Genomic DNA, 23,070 nt, shown 5'->3' with positions numbered 1-23,070 from the left:
CCATGTGGCCGTTGATTCTAAATGAGAGTCCCTGTTTAGACAATAGTGGGTCCTTGGTATCATTGGGAAGCAGTAATGCGCACTGAAGAGAATGGGATTTTTAACCATGCCAGTGTAAAACCAGGATGAGTAATTTGCAAGAGTTGGTTCGGGTCACGGAATTTAGAATGGGTTGCATGCAGCTTTTGAGAGTCAACGTGGGGTAGGAGTCAAGGTGTCAAACTAGGACTGCCTGGGGGAGCCCGCAATGTATTACTGCGTGACTTGAGGCCTGTCTCCCTTCCTCTCTAACCTATCTCCCTGGTTTGTTATGTTAAAATGAAGGAGGGATAAAGAAAATGGGAAGGAACCCAGAGAAAATACTGCATTTTTTTTCCTTTTTAAGTTTTCGTAGTCCTGCTGCTTTCCCCCCACTATTTTTACACCAGCCCTGTAAAGAATACTAATAGTATTGCGAGTAGGGTACGGAGACTGGGAGCCAAGCTACAAGTGACGCCTGACACAGGCTGGACGCTTGTCAGCTTCCCTCAAGTTATGATGGGAAATGTAGGCGTCCTGGTCTTGCAGCTGTAATGGAGAGCCAAGCTGTAAAACCAGGATGCCTACATTTCCCATCAAAACTTGAGGGAAGCTGACAAGCATCCAGCCTGTGTCAGGCGTCACTTGTAGCTTGGCTCTGGGTGTGTCCAGCTTGCCTGAAGCCAACTCATGATTTCATGGTCGAAGCACACTTGGAATGAGGGATGCCCAGCTGAAACCCTAAGCCGGGATGCTTCTCCAGCATACCCCATTCGGTCTTCGTAGTGGCCCTGTGTGGTGCCTTGGCCACAGAGAAGAATGACTGACCAAAGACTGGTGGGTAGCATCTAACATGAGACAAGATATTTTCCTGCATCTCAAGTGGCAAAATAATGTGCTGAAATAACAGCCCTGCTATGAAGGATCCATCTAGTCTAGAGACCCACAGTGGCCAACTAGATCCCCTTGGAAGGTCTACAGGCAGCGGCACAGAAACTGGAGCCTCCCCTCTTGCTGCCCTTCCTCCCCGCACCTGGTATTTAGTGATATACTGCCTGTAAACATGGAGGTTTCATTAGCACTTGGGGATAAATGGATCTGATAATTAGGAACCGAGAGGTGTGGGGCTGCTCGAGTAAGATTAGAACCAGACACTTCCTGGATGACAATCCTTGTTTTGAAGCACAATGTCACACCACCTCACCTCTGATGAGCTGCAGTAATTACTTTGCAGGATCAAAATGAAATGAAATTCTGCCCTCAAGTCACAGCTGACTTATGGCGACCCCTGGTGGGGTTTTCATGGCAAGAGACTAACAGAGGTGGTTTGCCATGGCTTGCCTCTGCAACTCTGGTCTTTGAGATCTCCCGTCCAATGACTGAACAAGGCCAACTCTGCTTAGCTTCTCTGACTAGGTTGAATTATATCCATTAATATCATGAATGCTTCAAAGGGTCTTTTTCCGCTTAAGCAGACACCCCCAGACCTTTTGTGAAGGGGGGGAGCTTTTTATGAAAGATGACTTCACCATGGAGGACTGGAGAATCTCCTTTTAGAAAGATGTTACCTTTGAGTCGCTCTGCCAGTCTTTTATATATAAAATCCAGTTGGCATTCAAGTGTGTAGAACTTGCCCTATTTCCTCCGGCTGTCTGCAGCTTTTGATGAGCCCTGGATCCCAAGACTACTTGAAACAGCAACCTGAGCTTGAAAGAAACATCAGCATTTCAGTAATGGTACAGCGGAAGGCACCATTGCTGCTAGGCCCTCTCAAATCTGGGCTGTGACTGCTGGCAGTATATGAGTGACGCTCCAGGGTAGGCAAGGCAAAATGAGCAACTCCTTGAGAGCAGAGCCAGTTTTGACAGAACGCACTGATGTTCAATATTTTGTTCCAGCGTCTTTCCACAGAAGCCTGGGGGTTGGGTGGGAAATGTTCCCTTCAATAAAGAGCTGCAGTCCAGAAAATGTGGAAAGAAGGAATGAAACAAATGCAGAATGTGGCAAATCCTTAGTCAATATATGTTTGCTTTCTTGGGTTGTTAATAACGTCCGTAGGCAGGATTAATCTGGGTTTTTTAATTCCACAGTGGCAGCCCGGTTAGCAAAAAATAAACAGAGATGTTTGTGGCACCTTTTAAAGACTTAAAAGATGGTATTCCAGCATGAACTTTCATTGACTAGAGCTGTGGTATACTTATGCTGGAATACAATCTTTACTCTTTATGCTGTGGGACCCTGTTCATTTTGCAGTACTTAGCAAGTTAAAGTTGCAGTTCAGTAAGAGCAGCAATTCTGCAGGAAAAGGATGCCGGAGGCAAGATCTCTCCAAGCAGCTTTTTGGAAGAAGGGGGTGGTATTTTCCCGTGTAGGCACGAGAGTTCTTTGCCAGACGAGTGACACTCCTTAATCTGATCAGCATTTTCTATCCAGTGGCTTGGGACCTGGTAGTGAGGGTTGAGGGGGGGGGGTGTCTTCACTGGGTGAGAGATGGAGGAATGATATTAATGTTTTCAGTCTATTGAGAGAGGCAGAGAGATGGACGGGCGCTCTACATCTTGTCTGATTTTTCCTCTCCCAGTAGTCTAACCATACAGGAAGGGAGTCTAGTGGTTACTCCAGTAGTGCTATTTTTATTTAGAGAAAAGAAATGGGGAAATGATTTATGTAAGTATGTTATCTGGACTTTGTGTCCTGCCCTGAGTCTCTAAAAGCAAAGAGGATGCAAAGCCCTTAGTAACTGAAGTACATCAGAACCCGATCTTGGCATTGTGAGACTGCGGCAAAGGGCTGCGAGCAGCATCCGGTCCTGTGGGGCCACATGGTGGCACTGCTGCTCTTCACTGCAATTACACAGCTGGTGGGATGGCTGGTTGGGATTCAGGATGCGTTGCGCCATCTGGAGCTGGAGCTCGGGGACAAAATGGGGGGAGGAGGAACAGTCAAGGTGCACGTCGCTTTGTAAAACTGGGGAAAGCGCCGCTCGCGGTGGCAGAGTGGACCCAATGGCCCTGCTGTCGCCGTCTCGGCAATCACACTGGTCTTCTGGTGTAGCTGCTGCAGGTCGGTCCTTTCATGGGCAACGTGAGAGGCTGGTGGCATGGTTCAGTTAACATGCGGATTGCGCATTGGTGAGCAGGCAGCATTCAGAGCAATGCGCAGATCTGTGCCTGTCTGGATACAGCCACATTGAATGTCATTCAATAAGACGTCTCCGCAGGTGCGTGTCTGCTGAGTCCCGAAGGCACATGATGCTGAAACTAAACAGAGCGGAGTTTGGCCAGTGCCTGGCTGGGAGAATCCATTGTAAGCTACCTTGAGACCCATAATAGGAAGAAAGACAGGGTGGTAATAAAGTGAACAAATGCCCTTTTCCATAAAGAATGTTGCTTAACTTTTTTCTTCTGAGGCCTGATCAAGTGAACGGTGGGCATATGAAACAGTTCAATTGAGGTCAGTGGAGTAAGTAGATCTGTTTGGGGAGGGGGAAGCCCTTTGGAAACCAAAGAAGGTCAAGTTCACAGAAGACGCCCTGATGATTTCAGTGGGATACCTGTCTTACTTTTAATTCTCTAGCTCGATGTAGGCTTGCCTCTTTTCTCTCTCGCTTCTGCATTGGCTTTATCACCCGTTCTCTTCCTCCTAAATCTCAGGAGGTGGGTAATTTCTTCTTCCTATCCTGCCAGTCTCGTCTCAAGCCTGTGGGAAAATGGGACTTGTGCAAGATCACAGAACAGTCTATTTCTCATAGACCGCATTGCTACTTTGCTACGTCTCTGCAGGAGGGCCCACGGAACGTGATGCATTAGCTGCAGAGTCCAGCTGCCTGGGAATCCTGACTTTCCGTTTCTAGCCTTAAATACTTAAAAGCGAGTGAGTGATGCCTGGTGGACTCTCAGGAGTCAGAGGCACTGCTGAGTAAAATCTCCAGTGTGATATATTGTCAAAGGCTTTCACGGCTGGAGAACGATGGTTGTTGTGGGTTTTCCGGGCTGTATAGCCGTGGTCTTGGCGTTGTAGTTCCTGACGTTTCTCCAGCAGCTGTGGCTGGCATCTTCAGAGGTGTAGCACCAAAAGCCAGAGATCTCTCAGTGTCACAGTGTGGAAAAGATGTTGGCAGGTAATTTATATCTACTCAGGAAGGTGGGGTTGGGCTGAGTCATCCTATAAGAGTTTCCCAGGGTGTGGAATGCTAATGGTGGGAGGCTTCACTGTATCCTGAGGAGGTTCTTTTGCATATGGATTGGTGCTTGATATGCTACTCTTCTCTGCAGGGCTATTGTAGAATGTAGAGTATTTTGTTAGCCTGGTGTTTTCCAGGACTGGGAACCATGCTCTATTCATTCTTAAAGTCTCTTCTTTCCTGTTGAAAATCTCCAGTGGTCAGCAGGCTGGGTTTCTGTTCTGTCTGTTGCTCTTTTCTATGTCTAGCAGAATAAATTATGCAGAACTATCATGAAGACCTTAATCTGCTTAATAGAGAAGGAGCAGGAGTCTGTCATTTTAGCTGTTCCCCCCAAAGACAGAGTGCTTCTAACACTGCCTGCTGCTTGAGGCTTGCTAAGAGCATCTTTTTGCAGGTGGCCGATTTCCGGGAACAGCTGCTCACGTGCACAGGTGTCAGCGCTGGCAGGATTGAGGAATTCTCCTGCGGTGAGTCCTGGTGCAAGGGAGTGCTTTCTGCGCGGCATTCCCGCGGGCTGGGCAGCCCTTGCCTGATGGTTGCTACGGTGGTATGTGGAGCAATATCAGCACCTGCTTTCCTACAAAATATTGCAGCCAAAAAGGGATTTAATTGTCTTTCACCTCTGCCTACACTTTGCGTAGGGAATCCCAGCCAACTTTAGCCGGCAAAAGCTGATGAATGTACATTCCAGTGAAAAGAGAGAGCAAAGGAATAGTCTGTCATGAAAAGCCAAGCTGGGAAATACACCTGTGGCTGTAATTCTCTGCACACTAGCTGGGGTATAAGTCCTGTTGAGTTCAGTAGGTCTCCATTTCCACATGCGCGTGCACTCGTAGGACATCCCACACGACCTAGACTCAGGGAAACGTCTCTCCGTTCCTCCCCAAAGTTGGGAAAATCTGGGTAAAATGTTTCTTTTTGGAGAAATTTGGAGATGGAAGATGTCGTTACAGAAATGGGATTTGTGGACAGACATTCAAAACAAGGAATGATTTTAAGTAGGCTGCATAAGTCAGGCTCATCTGAAAGCAGAATGCAGGCAGGCAGGCGGACTTCCGAAGTGGCTGCTTGAGTGTCCTAGTACTGTGACCACATGCCCCCCCCTCCTTTCCAGCCCGCACAAGTTATGGCTTCCAAGGATGCCCACAGGTCCCTGGGCATCCTTGCAATCTCCTGGCCTCTATTTCAGCTAATGTGATAATCCACCCCAGATGAGGAAGGAGATTCTTGCACGCCAAGTGATGACCCCTTGGAAATGAATGTGCATCTTAGAGACAGAGCTTGTTTCTGTTAGGAGCTGGGCGCTGGATGGATCCAGGAGTTTTATCATGCCAGGCTTGGCTTGGCTTATAAGCAAAAATGGCTCGTCCTCTAGGCAACCCTACCTAGGGGGCTGGAGGTGTGATTACCTAGGGGGCTGGCAATGGAGGTGTGCAACATTGGGGAGGTGCCCCCAGCTCCAGTGGATGGCCAGCCCCTGGGAACGTGTTCTCTCCGTCTCCGCTGGGGGGGATGAGGCATGGTGGGCCCCGGGCCCTGCCTACAACACGGGACAGAGATGATGTGCACTACTTGTTTGAGAGAGTGATGGGCAGCATCCTGCTGCTTCCTGTTGCCAGCCTGCTTATAGGAAACCATGCAAAGGAACACTAGCCTAGCTTTCTTCCCTTTAATTCCTTCGGCCTGTTGTATCATCAGGTCATGTGATTCCCCCAGACAACATTCTGCCCATCGTCCTCTGCAGTGGCCCATCCGGTCAACAGCTGGAGTTCACCTATGAGAAGAGAAACCTTCCTCAGATGGTCTGTATATTTTTTCTCTGTTTGTTACTTTTGGCTGTTAAGTAGTGGTTAAGTGTCATCTATCTTAAGTTTTTAAAAAAAATCCACTTGGGTGAGTGCTGATCCCTGACGCGAAAGGCCAAAGGCAGGCACTTCATGTATATTAGGGAGCTTGAAACGGTCCCCTTTGCTTTGCTGTTGGATCTGGAAGTTTCTCAGCCTGGCAAGCCCCCACAATGCCTCTTTACTCTCGAAGACGGAGGAATCAGGGCTGTGGATCCTTTTTGCAAGGTACAGGCAGAGCCATGTGTATTCCCCTCTTCCCCCTTAATGTAGCACCTGGCACGAGAGGTCCCTGTGCAGGGCCAACCCTGTAGAGGCCTTGTCTTTGCTCCTCCACTAAAAGGGAACGCACCGCTCAAGTGTGCTCATGAACCAGCTGTGTGCCACTGTGTCAATGTGTATATGCTGTATTTAAAACAGAATAAGAGGATTTGCTTGAAGGAACTCTGAATACAGCAGTTGGCAAACTAGATAGTGTGGGAAGCTTGTTTCTGGTTTTAAAAAATTATCCTGGCCCTTCAAGTTTAAAAAAAATCCCAAAATACCTCCCCATACACACTCCCTTCTGAAGCAGCTTACAAAGGCTGAAAATCCAAATAATGCAAACTGTCAAGGCTGCTGTGGAGGAGGAACTTCCAATGAGGCCTGTTTTCCCGGCATACATAGGGAAGTGCACCCCATCAGGTTTTATTTCTTAATTATTTAATGTGCATTTATATCCTGCTTTTTCAGCTAGAGTCCTTCCCAGAGCAGTTTAGAATTTTACAAAATCAGTCATAGAATCACTTGCAAGATGAGTATGTGGGTGTGTGTATGGCGGAGGGTGGGGGGCAGTAAGTAACATTTATTACTGTTTTTATTACTTTATTCAGTTTATATTCCACTCTCCCCGCAAGCGAGCTCAGAGCAGATCATAGGCGGTAATAAATACAATAAAAACAGATAGCGTAAATTAGATTAAAACATACCAGTCAGCACAATAAAGTCTAAAATGGACAGTTGCCCCCAGATTGCAAATCGCCAAGCATTAAGACCCATCCGTGGGGCAGGGTTGCCGGCTCCAGATGACAAGAGTCTGGGGGGGCAACACTCCCCCTCCAGTTGGCGGCTGGTAACAATGCTTGGTGCGCTCACTCCTGCCGCTTTGTCACCTTCAACCTCTGAGTCTTGAGTTGTCCCTGCTCTGGCTGGGCAATCCCAGCTATATAAGCCAGTAGCTGAAACACAAGCGTATCCTCTTTTTCCTCTAGAAAGTGAAAGAAGTTGCATGAAATACGGTTGAGCCTTGGCCGCTCACCGTGTTTATAACTCCGAGGTTAGGCTTTGGCAGTCAAGCGTGGTGCCCCAGGGACTGAGTTGGCTGCTCTCTCTCTTTCAGATGGAGGAGACAGGGCGAATTCTCTGTAACCTCTGCAACGTCGTCCCTGGGGGTGTGGTATGCTTCTTTCCCTCCTACGAGTATGAGAAACAGGTGTATGTGCACTGGGAAAAGACTGGACTGCTCACCCGCCTGGCTGCTAAGAAGAAGGTAATTGCACAGCCCAGTGCTGTGGGGGCTTTAAACGGAGGTGAATCATTCCAAGCTGAAACTGTTATCATCTGCTGATTATGGACTTCTGCTCCGCTACTTGTTCTCTCCCCTCCAGCGTTTCCCATTGCTGGCATGGTAAAGCAGGGAGGATGTTTATATAGCCAATCCTCACCCAACAATGAATAAACGATCCTTGCCGGGCGACTGACCACTGTACTTGGATCTAAATTATATTAAATGGTGCGTGGTTCCTGGAAGCGCAGAAAGCGTGGCTTGTTTGTGTAAGAGGCAGGCTGAAACTGTACAAGCCAGCCTGGAATCAGGAACCGTCTACATTTTTAGCAAATCCAACTCCAGTTCTGTATGCCAGAGCCTGTGTCTGCAAGCTCAGTGGAAACACACGACGCCGTGCCAGTTGTTAAAAGTAAATAGGTTAGATAAGGTCATCCAACAAAATCAATCCTGTTTTGATTTGGAAATTACAGAAACTGTTTAATATAAATGACAGTGTTGTTTTTTGGGATGGTGTTAGCGAGGGGTCTGTGTGCATATGCAATTCTAGGCTGCTTTTGACTAGGAGTCTTGGAGAGACCAGCACGTGGCCCGTGCTCATCCCTGCTGTTTTACCGAGCAGCCAGAAACAGAAGCGGGGGCCAGCCGTGCAGAGGATTGACTGACTTTTGAAACTTGTCTAAACCAGGCATCTGGAGTGGCTCTGCACACAGATGCTTATTTTGGGGAGCCAGTTTGGCGTAGTGGTTAAGAGCAGCAGGACTCTAATCTGGAGAACCGGGTTTGATTCCTCACTCCTCCACTTGAAGCCAGCTTGGGTGACCTTGGGGCAGTCACAGCTCTCATAGAGCGCTCTCAGCCCCACCCACCAAACAGGGTGATTGTTGTGGGGATAACAACAACACACTTCGTAAACCACTCTGAGTGGGCGTTAAGTTGTCCTGAAGGGCGGTATATAAATCAAATGTTGTTGTTGTTACTATTTTATAACTTATTCGGCTGTTCATCATGGGAAGGCAGCCCATATGTGGCACCGTGTGCCCCTGTCTGCATAACCACTCTGGCTTCATTGCCAGTTGATGCATCTAGAAACTGGCTTGAATTAAATTCCTCCTCCCTGGATCTCGTAGCCACTGTTTTAACTGCACAACAATGCTGTGAACTAATTTTGGCTGAGATATGGTGGTTTTGCCTCCAGTGGGTGAGCATCATGGTTCGACAGAGATTTAAACCTTTATTTCCAAGAATTTTTTTAAATGAAAAACTTAAAAGATTGGAAGGATGCTGAATTTAGCATCCAGTACCAAAGGGATGAATCCCAGGCTAACCTCCATCAGCAACGTGGGACCATCCTGCCTCCCCGCCACCCCGCATCCTGCTGATCTCCACAAAATGGCAATTTGGAAGAATGGGGGGAATGAAATAGGAGGGGGCTGTAGTGGGAGGGAAGGTGGAGTTGGTAGAAATTGCCAGTTTAGTCTGGATCTGATCCGAAGTCCAGTTTTTCCTCTGATAGCACAGCATCTATTCACAACTCTCCCTATGTGGTGTTTGAGAATGACAGCAAAACTTTTCTCTGCTGCTGACATCAAACGTATTGTGTCTTTATCAGATATTTCAAGAGCCAAAGAGAGCAAACCAGGTGGAGCAAGTGCTGGCAGAATATGCCAAGTGCATCAAGGTGAGGAAGGGAGGGGCTACGGAGCTTGGGCGTCACCTGTGCAGTGGAGCAGACCCCCCCCCCCCGGCCGCCATCTGCCTGGATTGCTCCTGCTTCTCCAGCCTGTGCTAACCCACTGGGGGCTTTTCTTTGGGCAGCGCTGCAGCCATGCAGGAACCACCATGACGGGAGCACTGCTGTTTTCTGTGGTCGGTGGGAAAATGAGCGAAGGGATCAATTTTTCCGATGATTTGGGAAGGTAAATGCCAGTCTTGTGTGTCAAAGGCCTGCAATTCCTCCAATGTACTTTGGAAACTGGAAAGACTTAATATTCTAACGCGTTCTAATGCTGTACACCTCAGTCTAGCTGTAGTTTTCACATTGTACAAGAATACAGAATATTTTACTTAGGTATTTGGATCCCGGTGGAGATCCGAAGTGGCTCGCAACGTGATTTCACCCTCTCAGTAACACCCTGTGAAGTGGGTTGGGCTGAAAGAGACCGATTAGCCCCAGCTCACCCCGTGCGCTCCCACGACAGAGTGGGGACTCAAAACCAGTTCTGGATCCTAGTCTAACACTCTGTCCACTACTTCACACCAGCTCTCTTCAATCACAATGCTGATGGGGATGAAGGAAAAGGTCAGGACAAAGGAAAAGGGGACTGCAGATGGGGCAGCTTCTAGCCATTGTAAAGGTCCTCTGCCCTTGAACTTTTCACTGGCAACCTTTTGCTTCTCTATGCTTCTCCCACCCACCCCCATTCAAGGGCCAAAATGCCTTTAATGGAGATAAGACCTGGTGGGTTGAGCGAGGCCGGAAGGGGCCCCGATTTGAAATGGGCACTGCCATTATTGGGACTGTGACCCAGTCCTAGAAGAAGCCCGTTCACGTGCTCGGTTACCCTCCCTCCCCATTCCGCTGCTATTCTATTTGAAGTTATCATGTGCTATTGTGAGGGTTTCTGGGAATAGGATGGGTTTCTAATGCACTTGGCACGACAAAGCAAGGCTGTTTGGCGAATGCACGTGACTTGGAATTACAGAAGCTGATACTTTTGTGGGCCTCCGCCCACGCATGCACTGTGTTTCCCCTCTAGGTGTGTGGTCATGGTGGGCATGCCTTACCCCAACATCAAGTCCCCAGAACTCCAGGAGAAAATGGCTTACCTTGATAAGACGATGGTAAAGGCTCAGGTCCTTTGTCAACGGTGTTTTATAATGATGATGATGATGATGATATTTGGGTTAAAGGCTCAGTTGCCTTATAAAGACCAGGCACTCTGTGGCTCAGTCCAACCTGCTCTTCTTGGGAACGATTTTTTTCCCCTATGACAGCCATACAAATCATATACTTTCAGGGCAAAGTGCTGTACAGTCTTTGCTTCAGTTGTCTTTGCAAATGCGAGGGGCTGAAATTATTTCCTGTTCTTATGGGAGAACGAAGGTTAACTGCTTGAGCCTAATGGGTCTGAGTAGTTGGAGCACCCACTGTTTTGTTTAATACATGAAAACGGGCTTGTAGGATCAAACATGCGAGGCTCATACACTTTGGACTTAAGCATGGCTCACACATTTATACTGGGAGATGTACCACGTGAGAATGTATGACACTTGGCTTAAAGTGATGGGAAAGATGTGCGTGCGTGATCTGTGATGATCGACTTGCGCAGGCTCAATGCCCCTCCTCCTGTTGTCATCCACGCACTGTTTTTCATGTGCAAATGAGCTCTAAACGCTGCAGAGCTGGTAAGCAAGGAAGAGCTGGTGGTTCTATTCGATTTTTTTGCAGTTGGGGAGGGGGGGTGGTAAACGTATGTGCATGCTGCAGTTTCCCAGGTGCAGAAGCCTTATTTAGTTCCACCAGGATTTTCTCTTGCTCCCTTTATACAGCCCCTGATCCTGCTAAATTCTTAAAGGCCTTTAATTTCCTGTTACACTGGCAACATTGGACTGAGATGCTCTTTCCCCATCTTTAAGGGTAGCTCTCATCAGGTATCCTAAAGTCCTTAAATGCATCCCTGCTTATTCACTCCATCCCAGACACAAGGGGCAGCAGATGGGACACTTGCCAAGCCGAGCCAGGGGACAGCAGCCATAAACTGGCCTGCCTGTTCCCCTGTTCTAGCTCATAGGGTCGGAAGGCTGGTTTGCTCCAAGGCTGGTTTGCTCATTCATACCTTCCCTTGCTTGATTTTTCCTTCTCCAGCCCAAGATTGCAGGCCAAGCACCAGGCCGGATGCTGATCGAGAACTTGTGCATGAAAGCAGTGAACCAGTCCATAGGTAAGGCTGCAGAACCATGTAATGGGTTGGCACGAGGGCTTAATCTTCCCTTCGCAGTTGCTGCCCAGCTTGGCAGCTCCTTTGAAGGCAGCAGCTGTGCAAAGTGCAAGTCTCTGAGGGCAGAGAGGGCCGAAGAGTAAGTGGCAAATAGGCTCGTGTGTCGTCTTAAAGTGACTGCTTATCATCCTGGCCTTGTAGAAGAGCCTCTTGCTTACCGGGCTGGCGCTAAAAACCACCCCCTCCGGGCAAACAGGCTGAGGCCATTTTGTGAACAGGCGGAGAACAGGGCACTCTTTCCTTCCAGCCTCTTGCTATATCAATGTCAGTCCAGGCCGAGGCATAAGGAAATAGCGTGGGCTGCTCTACAACACAGCTGTACCCTTCCTGGGAGCCTCTCAATGTGATGGGGTTGTGTTTTTCTTTTTGATTTCAGACTTTACTGAAGCAAGAAAGGCCAGAGTCCGGTCTTAGTGACAACAATATAAGTGGTCACTGTTGATAAGTGTCCCTGTCGGCTGGTTCCCTAAAACTAAAGCCTGCCCGTTCCTTGCTTAAGTTTCAGGATCCACACTGGGTAGAGCGCAGGCTCCGTTCTTGCTTCTCGGACCCTTAGATGGGGTCTGAGGAAGCACGGCGAGGTGCTGTCAACCATTACAGCTCTGAGCAGTCTCTTACTGTTGGGTCTCTCTGGCAGGGAGAGCCATTCGCCATCAAAAGGACTTTGCCAGCATTGTGCTCTTAGATCACCGCTATGCCCGCCCGGCCATTTTCACCAAACTGCCTCAATGGATCAGGAGCAGCACGCAGGTCAAGTCCGCTTTCGGGCCAGCATTTGCCGCCTTAAGAAGGGTGAGTGGTGGACCAGTCTCCGCCGATTCCTTATTCTTCCCTCCATCAGCCTAAAGCACAATCCCACCCATCAGCCTCACAGACGACCCCAGGGCCTTTCATACTGTTCATTCTGAACGCAGGGCCGGGTTGGAGAACTTGCATATTCTTGTTTCATCGATTACCTTGGCGGCTGGCAATTCTGTTCAGGCTGGGATAAATGGAAGAACTTTGTTTCCCTTGCTTGCAGAAAAGCCACCGTGTTGCCAAACTTCACGACCCCGTCTGCCTTCCTGCCAGGAAGGCCGCTGGCCCTTCTCCCTCTGAGCAGCTTCATGCCGTTCCTCTGGCTGCCTTCAGCTTCTCCTTCCCGCCTGCCCCAAAGCCCCGTCTTGCTAACGGTTAGAGGTGGATGACAGCCACTTCCCCCCTGCCCTTGCATTAGACCCCTGATTTCTTCCTCTGACCTCAGCAGTGACCTGAATGATGCCCGCTCTTATTTTCTGTCTTCTAGTTCCACTGTGAGAAAAGATCGGTTTGTGAGTCGGTCTCCGGCTGACGATGATGGACAAGCTCCCGGCTGGACCCAAATGGCCTGGAGCGTAACGGAATGCCTCACTACAGGGTTTAGTCTGCTCTTGCTGCTTTAAAAACTTATTTAAAAGTAATTAATAAAGTTGATTGATGGTGTATAGGGGAAATTATTTTTTTTTCAATAACTCCATCATATGGCCCAAACCTTGCATGCAAGGAAAGTCCATCTAGGGAGAATTTTAGTCCTGCAGCAGACTTGAGCAGGGGCCTGTTCTGGGTCACAGGGCAGGTTTGAACAAAATGGAGATCAGCAACAGCTGCAAATGAATGCCGGCCTTTGACTGGCAGCTTCACACATCTGTGGTGGTTCCTGTTTTCTGTCCTCTCGGTCTTTCCTTGTTGCCCTGCAGCTCAAGAGTGAGACGCGGCTGCATCAGAAAAACTGGTCAGGGAAGATTCCGGGAACACCGCCCCCCCCCCCCCCCCGAAGGTGGCAGCTGTCTTGCCAGAGAGCCTGCTCTGGTCTTCCTTTGACCTTATTTCTCTGGTCTTCGAAGCAAAGGAGACCTGAGCGTATTCACTACACAGCAGTGCTCACAAAGGTAGCCACACATAAAATGAAATCAGGATGCGGGTCAAAAGGACACGGACTGGGGTTGCTTCGGCTTTTAAAACATTCAACCCGGCTGCTGAAGTTTTAATGAATCTCGCCTCCAAAAGAATGCTTTAGATATGAGCTGCTCTGAACTCGGAGCAAAGGCGCCAATTGCCAGGGGAACCAGCACGGGGCCAAGGAGGTGGAAGAGCGGCTTCATTGGAGGGGAGGAAGTCAAGATTCTTAGAGCCTGTGACCAGAGGGCCTCGCTTGCTAGCCAGAAAACACACACGTTTTTATAGTTCTGGTGATGGGTGGTGAATGAAGATGGGGAAGGTACACGCTGCATCCTTTGCTGCCCCTATTCCTTGCCTCCCCGCTGGGGGTGGGGAAGAAGCTCTGCATACGGACACAAGGGGCTCCTCATGTTCGTGTTTGCTAAGAGCAGACCTTGGAAAACATTTTTTCAATCTGTGATGAACACATTGGCGGAGACCTTCAGATCCACCAGCCTTATTCAAACTTGTCCACATCCACGGCCAGAGGGGCCTCCAGCTGTTAGCATCTGCCCCCCCTCCCCCCCAGGCTACAACTAAAACCGTCAAGCCCTGGTGCAGATACCACGTTCATCCACTGGCTGCCGTCCACGAGACGGGGCGAGGGAGGGGCAGCAAAAGGAGCTTGGCTCTTTAAAGCTTGTGCCCCGTTACAGACCAAGCAAATGTCAAATGTTTTAATTAAGCAGCCAAATCCACCAGGGCCAACCTGACACCACATTTTCAAGGTCACTGCTGTATTGCTTTGGACAAATGAACTTGGCAGAGCGCCTCTCCTGGCTTTCTCTTTTTTAATAAGAGCCTATGTGAAAAAGAAAAAAGTCTGCAGGATGCATTTGATGACTTTGTCTCACTCCTTCATTTATACATGACGAAAGAATGCTCTTTCTTACCAAACTGGTATTGCACATGTGGATGCACACAGACAAAGATGGAAGAAAAGGGCCAGGCAAGGAAAAAGACCACCTCCCCAGATTTGCAGCTCTATACTGCACAAATGCCCCCCCTCGCCCCGATCCGTTCCAACTTCAGAAAAAAGCAGAAGGGAAAAGCTGAGCGCTGTCAGCAGAAGCTGTTTGTTGACAAGCGTTGCCAGACCCAGTTCAAGGCATCGATCTGGACTCGCGGCTCATCTCACGCGAGAAGGACCTGCCGTTGCTCCTCTCTGAGCATATACTACCCCAACAGCCCTCCGGTGGAAGGAGGCACTCAAGAGAAGGGCAAGCCTTGCCATAGTATTTGATACTTAGACTCTGCTACGGGAGGGTCTTTAAAAAAAACAATAGCTAAGGCAAGTCCTCCCCCTCCCCATTTCAGGCTACCGGCCCCATGTTCATAACAGGAAAAGGAGACATGATCTAGGACTCCCAGTCATCTTCATCCTCGCCAGGTGGCTGTTGTGGGGGTGGCAGAGGTGGGATCGTATCCGATATGCGCCCAAAGGCTCCCCCTGGTGCACTGGGAGCATTGTTGTCACCGCCGCCTCCAGGCCCTTTACCCGAAATACCTACAGAAGGGAAACAAGCACACTGTGAAAGAGGCAATGCTAGCTTGAGGGCTGCACCGCTGAGAGTTGGGTACCAACAACAAAGGAGTTGGATCATGACCTGCAGCCTGCCAAAATTGGCAGAGTTAATGGGAAAGCATTTGATCAGCTATTCAAGCAGCATTTTGCACAAGTGAAAATTGGACCGAGAGAACCAGGCTAGGAACGTATCGACGTTCCACATTAGCACCTACAACCCCACATTTGGAGGCAGAGATCCAAAGAACTCATGGAATCCATTTGAGAAAAACGTACACTCCTTTAGGAGGACAAGGGTCGATGAAGCTTACGAGCAGAAACAAGTAGATTCTAATGGGTCAGCAATGCCACAGCACCGTCCCTGTGGTGAGGCATCATTGAATGGTGACACCACCATATGCCAAAGCTTAAAGTCATACTATGAAAGGCTCAGAAGGCTAATACAACCGGTTTGCCAGATGTCACAAAAGGTAAGAAGGCCGTAAAGATCCACAACATTCCCCACGTAACTGTCCTCAGCATGGGAGGTGAAAAGGGCAGGGAGAATGCAACTCCCCTGGATAGCATACCTCTCAGAGACAAATGCATAATACCGTGAAGGTATGAACCTGACGGCCAATATCTGGGCTCTCTCAACTGAGAGGAGTTTCGCGTTCTGTTCGTAGGAGATGCTTAACTTCTGCTTTGCAGGAACTCCCCTTCCTATCATCCCCAACCTTGACAGGAGCCACTTGTTACATGCCAATGTACCTTTGCGCCGGAGAACCAGCTTGTTGAAGAGATCCGACATCAGGTCTCCACCTTGCCCCGTGGCTTTCACTAGAAGAAAAACACCAACACCATTGCAGCAAGGAAGAAACTGAACGGAGCGAAGATGAGGAATCTGCTGGCAGCTGTTATGTTACCCCATCAGCTTTATTACCCAGAGGGCCGGGTGGTCTTGACCTTCAGTGCTCAGATGATGTTTTCATAGCACACACAAGTGTGGTGGGCAGGGCTGTCTGTATGTTACAATTCCACAGGAGCAAGATTCGAGTCCAGTAGCATTTCAAAGAACAACAAGATTTCCAGGGAATATGCTTTCAAGAGTCAAAGCGCCCTTCATTAGATACATACCCTGGAAATCTTGTTCTTTAAGGTGCTACTGGACTAGAATCTTGCTCTTCTACTACAGACCAACTCGGCTACCCACCTGAAACTAATTCCCCAGGAGAGCAGCAGCTCTATGGAACATAAATGCTAGGCACATAATTCAGCTTCCTAAAACGTTTCGTCTTCATGGCTGTGAAGTTACTCTTGAATGTCAGGGAGTGCTACCTGCTGAGATTTTAGAAACCAAAGGGGTGGCAGAAAAAGATTTCTGACGAATGTCTGTGGAGCTTCATTGTTCCACACAGCCTCTTGCCTGGCCCAGAAAGAGACTAGAATTATATAGAACAGCCTAGATTGCGTCATTTCTCTTCTTTCGCAGAGTTTACTTTGCAGATTGAGGCAGCTGCACAGAGCAGGCCTTTTCGCACCATATTTGGACCATTTGCCAACACCCAGTGGTGATGGTGGACAGGCAAAACTGGTACTGGCAGAGCTCCCTGATGATCAGGAGGAGCCTGAAGCCCAACATGAGAGAGAGCTCAAATGTGCTTGCTCTCTGTTCTGACGGTGGCATCAAATGATGACTTTTCATGTGTGAAACGGCCATCCCAGTCAACACGCAGCTTCTGTATTGGCTGCTCTGTCCAAGACTTTTCAGGGGAGGATTCGTGTATGTTCTGTTGCCTTGAGACAACATCTCACACACATGCATGTGTGAACCATTCCTGAACAGCCAAGGATCAACTGCCCTTAACCGTCTGATATTGGCTTCTGGAAACTGATTTGTCTTCACTAGAGTGGCTCTCCTCGTCCACTCCAGCAAGTTTCTCTGTCTGCTTGAGGACATCACTTGGTTTTAATACCCAAGTCCCTGATTATGGCACACTCTTTCCTGGATAACAAATCAAAGGCCAGATGTACGGATTTTAATTTGGGTTGGCTCTGTTTTAAGTATTTAAAAGTGAGGGCTTTTAATTTGATTAGCTATTTAAAATTATAACAAAACTACAGCGAAGAAGAGAACAGCCTTGCAATCCAAACCAAGCAATTCCTGAGTAACCTGAAGCCCTAATTTGGATGAACCACTTAAGGTGCAGAAGCTCCATACCCATATGGTGCCCATATGTCCCATATCAGGGTTAGCCGGATGTCCAGGGACTGGAAGTAAAAGTCTGCATGGGGCTGGTCTGATATACTGAGAGTTACAACAGCCATGCTTGCTAACCACATCGTGTGCTGCCTCGGCATGCACAGATTCTCAGCTGAACCAAGCCTCGGAAAAGAGAAGTCTGGGCTACAGAGAGAAAGAGGCCAACGAAGGGCCAAGGTGCTTTTATGTTTCTCAGTACTACAGCATCTTGCACACTTCCCTACATGTAGAGCAGCTATTCCTGGAGGAAGGCACTTATGAATCGCAGTTGTGGGGGAAGGAATTAATGGGGCCTGTGCTCAAGAAAGGTAGAGCCTGGCTGGGGACAAGGCCCTTCAGTCTCAGGTTTACTAACCAGAACTTTGGGTGATTAAGGGTTTGCCCTGATTGGACCTAGCACTTCCATTACTGGAAGAACCCTTGAGACCTAGATGAGGAAGAGGAAGAGGGAGGGTGTAGGCGCCACCTTGTTCTTGCTCCTTCTGCTTCTTCTTTTCCAGCTTCCGCTCTTTGACACTACGGAGTTTTGCCTTCCCGATGCCACCGGCCTGGCGGATGGACTCGAGTAGGGTGGCCCGTCCGCTCGAGGGGTTCACAACTTCTTTTGGTGCCCCCTGGAGAGCAGCTGCAGAGAGAAAAGACAATGGGCTCTCTGCAAAGGAGCTCTCTCCAAGGTTTACCCGTTCATCTTCTGCAGCCCAAACAATCTCCCCTGCCGAAGAATCAAAACAGGTTTTTCTATCTCCCGGCTGTGATTCTCAGGCCTTACCTGATGGTGCTGCATTGCTGCTCTCTCCACTGATTGGCTGGAGCGGTGGGGGCGGGACCTGAGGCGGCGGGGGCGGTGGAGCACTTGCTGGCATTTCAGGGGGTGGCGGGGGAGGAGGAGGCGGAGGCGGGGGAGGTGCACCTTCCTGAAGATCTGGAAGTCGAGACGGAAGTGTGAACAGTCGCAGAAAGGGCTCAGTGAAAATACTAGCCCGCCTACCCATCCTTCATATTTAGTCCTCCTAGATGATTTGATTTCTCCCATTCTGCAAAAGTACTACAATTTGCGTCTCTCCGGAATCGCTTGGTCCTATATCTGTTGGGGGTGGGGGAGTGCAGCGGAGCCAAGCCCCATGGAAGTGGTGTGGCCTTGCTGTGGTCACATTACTTTAGAGCTAGTTTAAATCAGTTGCCAGCCAGACACACGCCACTGCTCCTGTAAGGCTTGTAGGGAAGAGGAGAGCTGATTCCCTCCCCAACACATGACACACAATTTCCAGCAGCTCACAAGGAAAAGCAAAGCAAAGCTCTATCCTCTCATCCAGCAGGCTCAATCGGGGGACTTGGCCACCCCTTTACTCTCCCTCTGAGGAGAGAACAGCGGAGTAAATGCATGAAGCTGCCTTATACTGATTCAGACCACTTGTCTATCAAGGTCAGCAGATCTCCGTACCTTGGGCAGAGGTGCTGGGGACTGAACCTACAACCTTCCGCATGCCAAGCAGATGCTCTGCTGCTGAGCCACAGCCCCTCCGCCTGTTTCCATAGGATGCACTATTGGTTGGAAATCTCCATGTTCAGTGCTGACCCATCTATTCTGGACATTCAACTTGTGGGGGGCAAAACAGCAGTGAACGCAAGCTCAACTTAATACAGGTTTCTAAAACGTTTGCTAGCTTCTGCAGAGGCTTTTGCTGTGACAGCAAACATCACGATTACCATCCTTTTCAGGCAGGAAAAGGAGGAGGAGAGTTACTTGCCGTGCCCTTCCTCCCTGGAAAAGGTTAAAAGATTTATATCCTTCCCTGATTGGAGGGAAAAACCCCTCCATGCTAACAAAAATTCAGAAGTCACATTAAAACAAACCGCAAGGCTCAGATTATTAGCAGCAACATCCATCAGAACTGAGAAACCTGAAGCTGCAACAGCAGAAAACAACCCCAGCTATCGCCCTCCCCCGAAATCTCTGAAAAAAGTTTGGCTTGGTGCCTAAATACAAATAAGGAAGGAGTGAGAAGGACTTTCCTAGGGAATGTTATCAAAATAGCTGTGTTGTATGTTTTTCCCCTTGTACTGGAAGGATAAACCCAAAATAAAACAAGAGAATTTGAAAACAGAGGGAAAGACAGAAGGGACACCTTGTCGGAAAGGCTCAGCAGATTCTGTGTTGAAAGTTGGCAGCTCTGGGATTGCAGCGCCAGGGGCAGAAGGCGCAATGCCAGGCCCAAGGTCAGCACTATACATGAGATCAGCGGCGATGCCAGGCAGGTCAGGCAGATAGGACGGCACGTCTATCTCGGGCACTTGTCCCAAGTCTGGCACATAGAAGTAGTTCTCAGGCACCTGAAACCCATCGGAACAGAAAGAGGGTTAAAGCTGTAGGACTCTGAGTTGGCCAACCAGGACAACATGGAAAAGGGTTGGATTTCACTGAACACATGAAGCTGGCTCATAACTGAAGCAGACCATAGGTCAGTATTCAGATTCAAATTCCAGGTTTTCAGGTGGAGGTCTTTTACATCACCTGCTACCTGATGCTTTTAACTGGAGGTGCCAAGGATTGAACCTGGGACCTTCTGCGTGCCAAGCAGATGCCATACCACTGAGCCGCAGCCCCTCCACACATGGTCCACACAAGGCCTTCATCCCAGGGTCAGGCTGGCCACTCTTCCCAGATGGAACTCCCAGAATATTCCTAAGTGAAGATCTGTTTTCCAAGGGACTTAAAAACATGGCTGCTGGCTTTGTCTATTTGCTGTACGGATCTGTTTTTTTTTTAAAATTTTATTTTTGTGCTATTTGCTTTTAGGCTGTTCTATTGGAGCCCCATGGCACAGAGTGGTAAGCTGCAGCACTGCAGCCCAAGCTCTGCTCACAACCTGAATTTGATCCTGGCAGAAGCCGGGTTCAGATAGCCAGTTCAAGGTTGACTCAGCCTTCCATCCTTCTGAGGCCGGTAAAATGAATACTCAGCCTCCTTGGGGAGTAAAGTGTACATGACTGAGGAAGGCAATGGCAAACCACCCCGTAACAAAAAGTCTGCCAAGAAAACGTCGTGATGCGACGTCCCCCCATGGGTCAGTAATGACTCAGAGCTACCTTTACCTTTTTTATTGCACTGGATTTTTAAAAATGGAAATGGGGCTAAGAAGCTGAAATTATAAAACTGAACCAGCTGATCCTCTGCCCAATAAACACTAGGACTGCTCGTGCACTTCATCAGCTGCCTGTCTGGGAATCATCTTCCTCCCTGCACTTATGCAATTAGTCATTTTATTAAATAATGACGAGGTCGTGGTGCGCACATTTCCCCCTGCTGGAGCCTCCTGCAGGCTGAGGCGCTCCCTCCCACACAAAGTCCCCCTCCCTCTGTTTGCTGCATTTACTGTGGTGTAGCGGGGGGGGGGGGGTCCAAACCAAGATAATGCTATTCATGATTCATTTCAAGAAGATGGTTTGCAAACCTGGTTAAAGTTAACCATGGTTAGCATTAGCAGAAAACACTGCCACATCACATTTGTAGCTAATTAGGGGAGAATGGAATTCACTCAGGAGGAAAGTAGAAGGTGACAAGTGGGGGACCTGCGAGGACTTGGGAGGGGGATATCTCATTTCCCCTCCTCCACTATTTCCTCTTTACCTCCCCTGAAAGCCTCCATAGCCGCTCCCCCTTTTCCTGCTTCCTCCTCTTCTTCCCACTCACCTTCTATCTGACTCCCATCTTCAGCTATATTATTTATTTACCTCATTTATAACATTCGATTTATATACTGCCCTTCAGGACAACTTAATGCCCACTCAGAGCAGTTTACAAAGTATGTCATTATCATCCCCACAACAAAACACGCTGTGAGGTGGGTGGGGCTGAGAGAACTCCAGAGAACTGACTAGCCCAAGGTCACCCAGCTGGCTTCAAGCGGAGGAGTGGGGAATCAAACCCAGCTCTCCAGATTACAGCCCCGCGCTCTTAACCACTACACCTAACTGGGGTCGTTTCCACACGGCTTACCTCTGCCCGTAACAACCTGGTAGATCGCGCAAAAAATGTGGAAGATCGCGTTTTCTCGCTCGAGATTGGCGTGACGTCACCTGGCTCTCTCTTATATCCCACCTATCTTCACAATGGGGACCCTAAGCAGCTTGTGTCATTCTCCTCCATTTTATCCTCGCAACAGCTTTGCCTTGTCTATTCATGGCTCCAGTCTCCTCAGATTTGGCCATGTTGATTTAAGTATCCACAGATCTGGCCATGTTGAGAACTAGATATATTGACAGCCACAGTTAAATGATCAGCAAAAGTGTTGTGCGTGAACCAAATCCTAAGTTATCAAAATAGCAGCCAGCATTGTTGCAGCAGATGAAACAGATGTGTGTGTTTATGAAGCCCTTGCTTCAATACCAGAGGGCGTGGAGGCAAGCACAAGGCCCTCTGGACTCTGCCAGAAGAGGATGACTTCCTCAGCACAGTTGTTGTCGACACTTGGGGGCTAGGAAGCCGGGAGAGACGGACCTCTCTCCGGGGAGGCTCACCTGTTGATCTAGCTGCCCCCTCTTCGTGATGGAGAGGGGAGCGTCAAAAAGCTTCTCCTCCTTCTCTGTCGCCAGAGCCACGTGGGTCTTGGTCACTGCTCCAGCCAGAGGGTCCAGGAAAACATATTTCTTATACCTGAAGGAGAAGAAAAGCCAGTCAGCCTGATTCGAGACAACAAGTGCAGGCCATAGAGTGGGGCCTGCCCCAAAGGATTAACCCAAAGAAAGCAAAAAACTCTTGCTTTTGGACCAAGGAATGGTTTTCCTGATATGGCACGTTTTAACGCCTGCTCCAGTTATCCTGATTTCACACTGAAGCCTCCACAAGGAGCTACGCTGCTGAAACCAACCTGATCCCACACAGGTCTCTTCCACAGAGCTGACCAAACGCTCTACTCCCATTTATTCAAGATGCTTATGTAAACAAGGAACAGATGTTTGAAACAGAGGAGGGGAAAATACAGGCTAAAAAAAATCTAAAGCAGTAGTTAATGGCTCAAAGTGAGAAGACTATAACCAAATACTATTTATATCTTCCCTTTCAGTCCGCATTTATTCTGTTCACGCTCGGTGACTGGGTCATGCTTTTCCCTCCACCGAACCCGAGACTGGGTTGCCGTGAGGATAAAACGGAGGAGGGGAGAAACATTTATGCCACCCTGAGCTCCTTGGAGGGAAGGCGGGATAACAGGTAGTAAAAATGCTCCACTGGACCGTGAAGCCCCTTAAAAAATTGTATTTTTTATCTTGCTTTTCAGCCACAATGTGGACTTACAGGAACAAAAGCCTAATACGAAGGGCACAAAGTTCAATACAAAAGATGCTCCAGGGACATATCCAGCATGCTTGGCTGCGTCCTGCTGTCCTCCTAAACGGCACACAGGTGGCAGCTGGAAACTAAAGAAGGGGAATGATCCAGGCATGATGGGGAGAGGCGGCTACGCTCTGCATTCCTTTTCAATGTGTCCCACTGATGCTTGTTGTCAAACTGCCCCAGTGACAGTGGCCAGGGCAAGCATCCTTCCAAGCACTGGGAAGGGGGGGAGGCAGAAAGAGTCATGTGAAGGGACAATGAATCAGAGGAGAATGAAAGCCCCCAGGGACAAGACTCGCCAGCCTTCCCTTTCTCCTCCCTTTCTTTTCACCTTTTAAATATATTTTTACATCATGTGAGGCTGATGATCCAGCAACCACACCACTTCCTACCAAACAGCTGCTGCTGAGCCATTCTTATAAG

General features: G+C 48.8%; 2 protein-coding genes across 2 annotated transcripts in view; one reads left to right on the top strand and one right to left on the bottom strand.

Annotated features, from left to right (window-relative positions):
• DDX11 (DEAD/H-box helicase 11) overlaps nucleotides 1–13,044 on the top strand; it is a 31,055-nt gene extending 18,011 nt beyond the window's left edge. Inside the window, exons 19-27 of the mRNA XM_054988385.1 lie at nucleotides 4,599–4,671; nucleotides 5,903–6,006; nucleotides 7,427–7,576; nucleotides 9,204–9,272; nucleotides 9,410–9,510; nucleotides 10,351–10,435; nucleotides 11,460–11,535; nucleotides 12,230–12,384; nucleotides 12,878–13,044. Coding sequence (XP_054844360.1) covers nucleotides 4,599–4,671; nucleotides 5,903–6,006; nucleotides 7,427–7,576; nucleotides 9,204–9,272; nucleotides 9,410–9,510; nucleotides 10,351–10,435; nucleotides 11,460–11,535; nucleotides 12,230–12,384; nucleotides 12,878–12,922 — 858 coding nt within the window. The 3' untranslated portion in view covers nucleotides 12,923–13,044. The remainder of the gene's footprint in view (nucleotides 1–4,598; nucleotides 4,672–5,902; nucleotides 6,007–7,426; nucleotides 7,577–9,203; nucleotides 9,273–9,409; nucleotides 9,511–10,350; nucleotides 10,436–11,459; nucleotides 11,536–12,229; nucleotides 12,385–12,877) is intronic.
• A 1,284-nt stretch (nucleotides 13,045–14,328) lies between these two features.
• The window catches only part of WASHC1 (WASH complex subunit 1), a 64,343-nt gene continuing 55,601 nt past the window's right edge, over nucleotides 14,329–23,070 (bottom strand). The window contains exons 6-11 of the mRNA XM_054989460.1: nucleotides 21,834–21,969; nucleotides 19,442–19,646; nucleotides 18,085–18,237; nucleotides 17,782–17,940; nucleotides 15,824–15,892; nucleotides 14,329–15,055 (exon numbers count right to left, since the gene is read on the bottom strand). Coding sequence (XP_054845435.1) covers nucleotides 14,907–15,055; nucleotides 15,824–15,892; nucleotides 17,782–17,940; nucleotides 18,085–18,237; nucleotides 19,442–19,646; nucleotides 21,834–21,969 — 871 coding nt within the window. The 3' untranslated portion in view covers nucleotides 14,329–14,906. The remainder of the gene's footprint in view (nucleotides 15,056–15,823; nucleotides 15,893–17,781; nucleotides 17,941–18,084; nucleotides 18,238–19,441; nucleotides 19,647–21,833; nucleotides 21,970–23,070) is intronic.

Source organism: Eublepharis macularius, chromosome 9 (assembly GCF_028583425.1).
Source record: "Eublepharis macularius isolate TG4126 chromosome 9, MPM_Emac_v1.0, whole genome shotgun sequence".
Taxonomy (NCBI): domain Eukaryota; kingdom Metazoa; phylum Chordata; class Lepidosauria; order Squamata; family Eublepharidae; genus Eublepharis; species Eublepharis macularius.
This window is presented reverse-complemented; position numbering and strand designations above follow the sequence as displayed.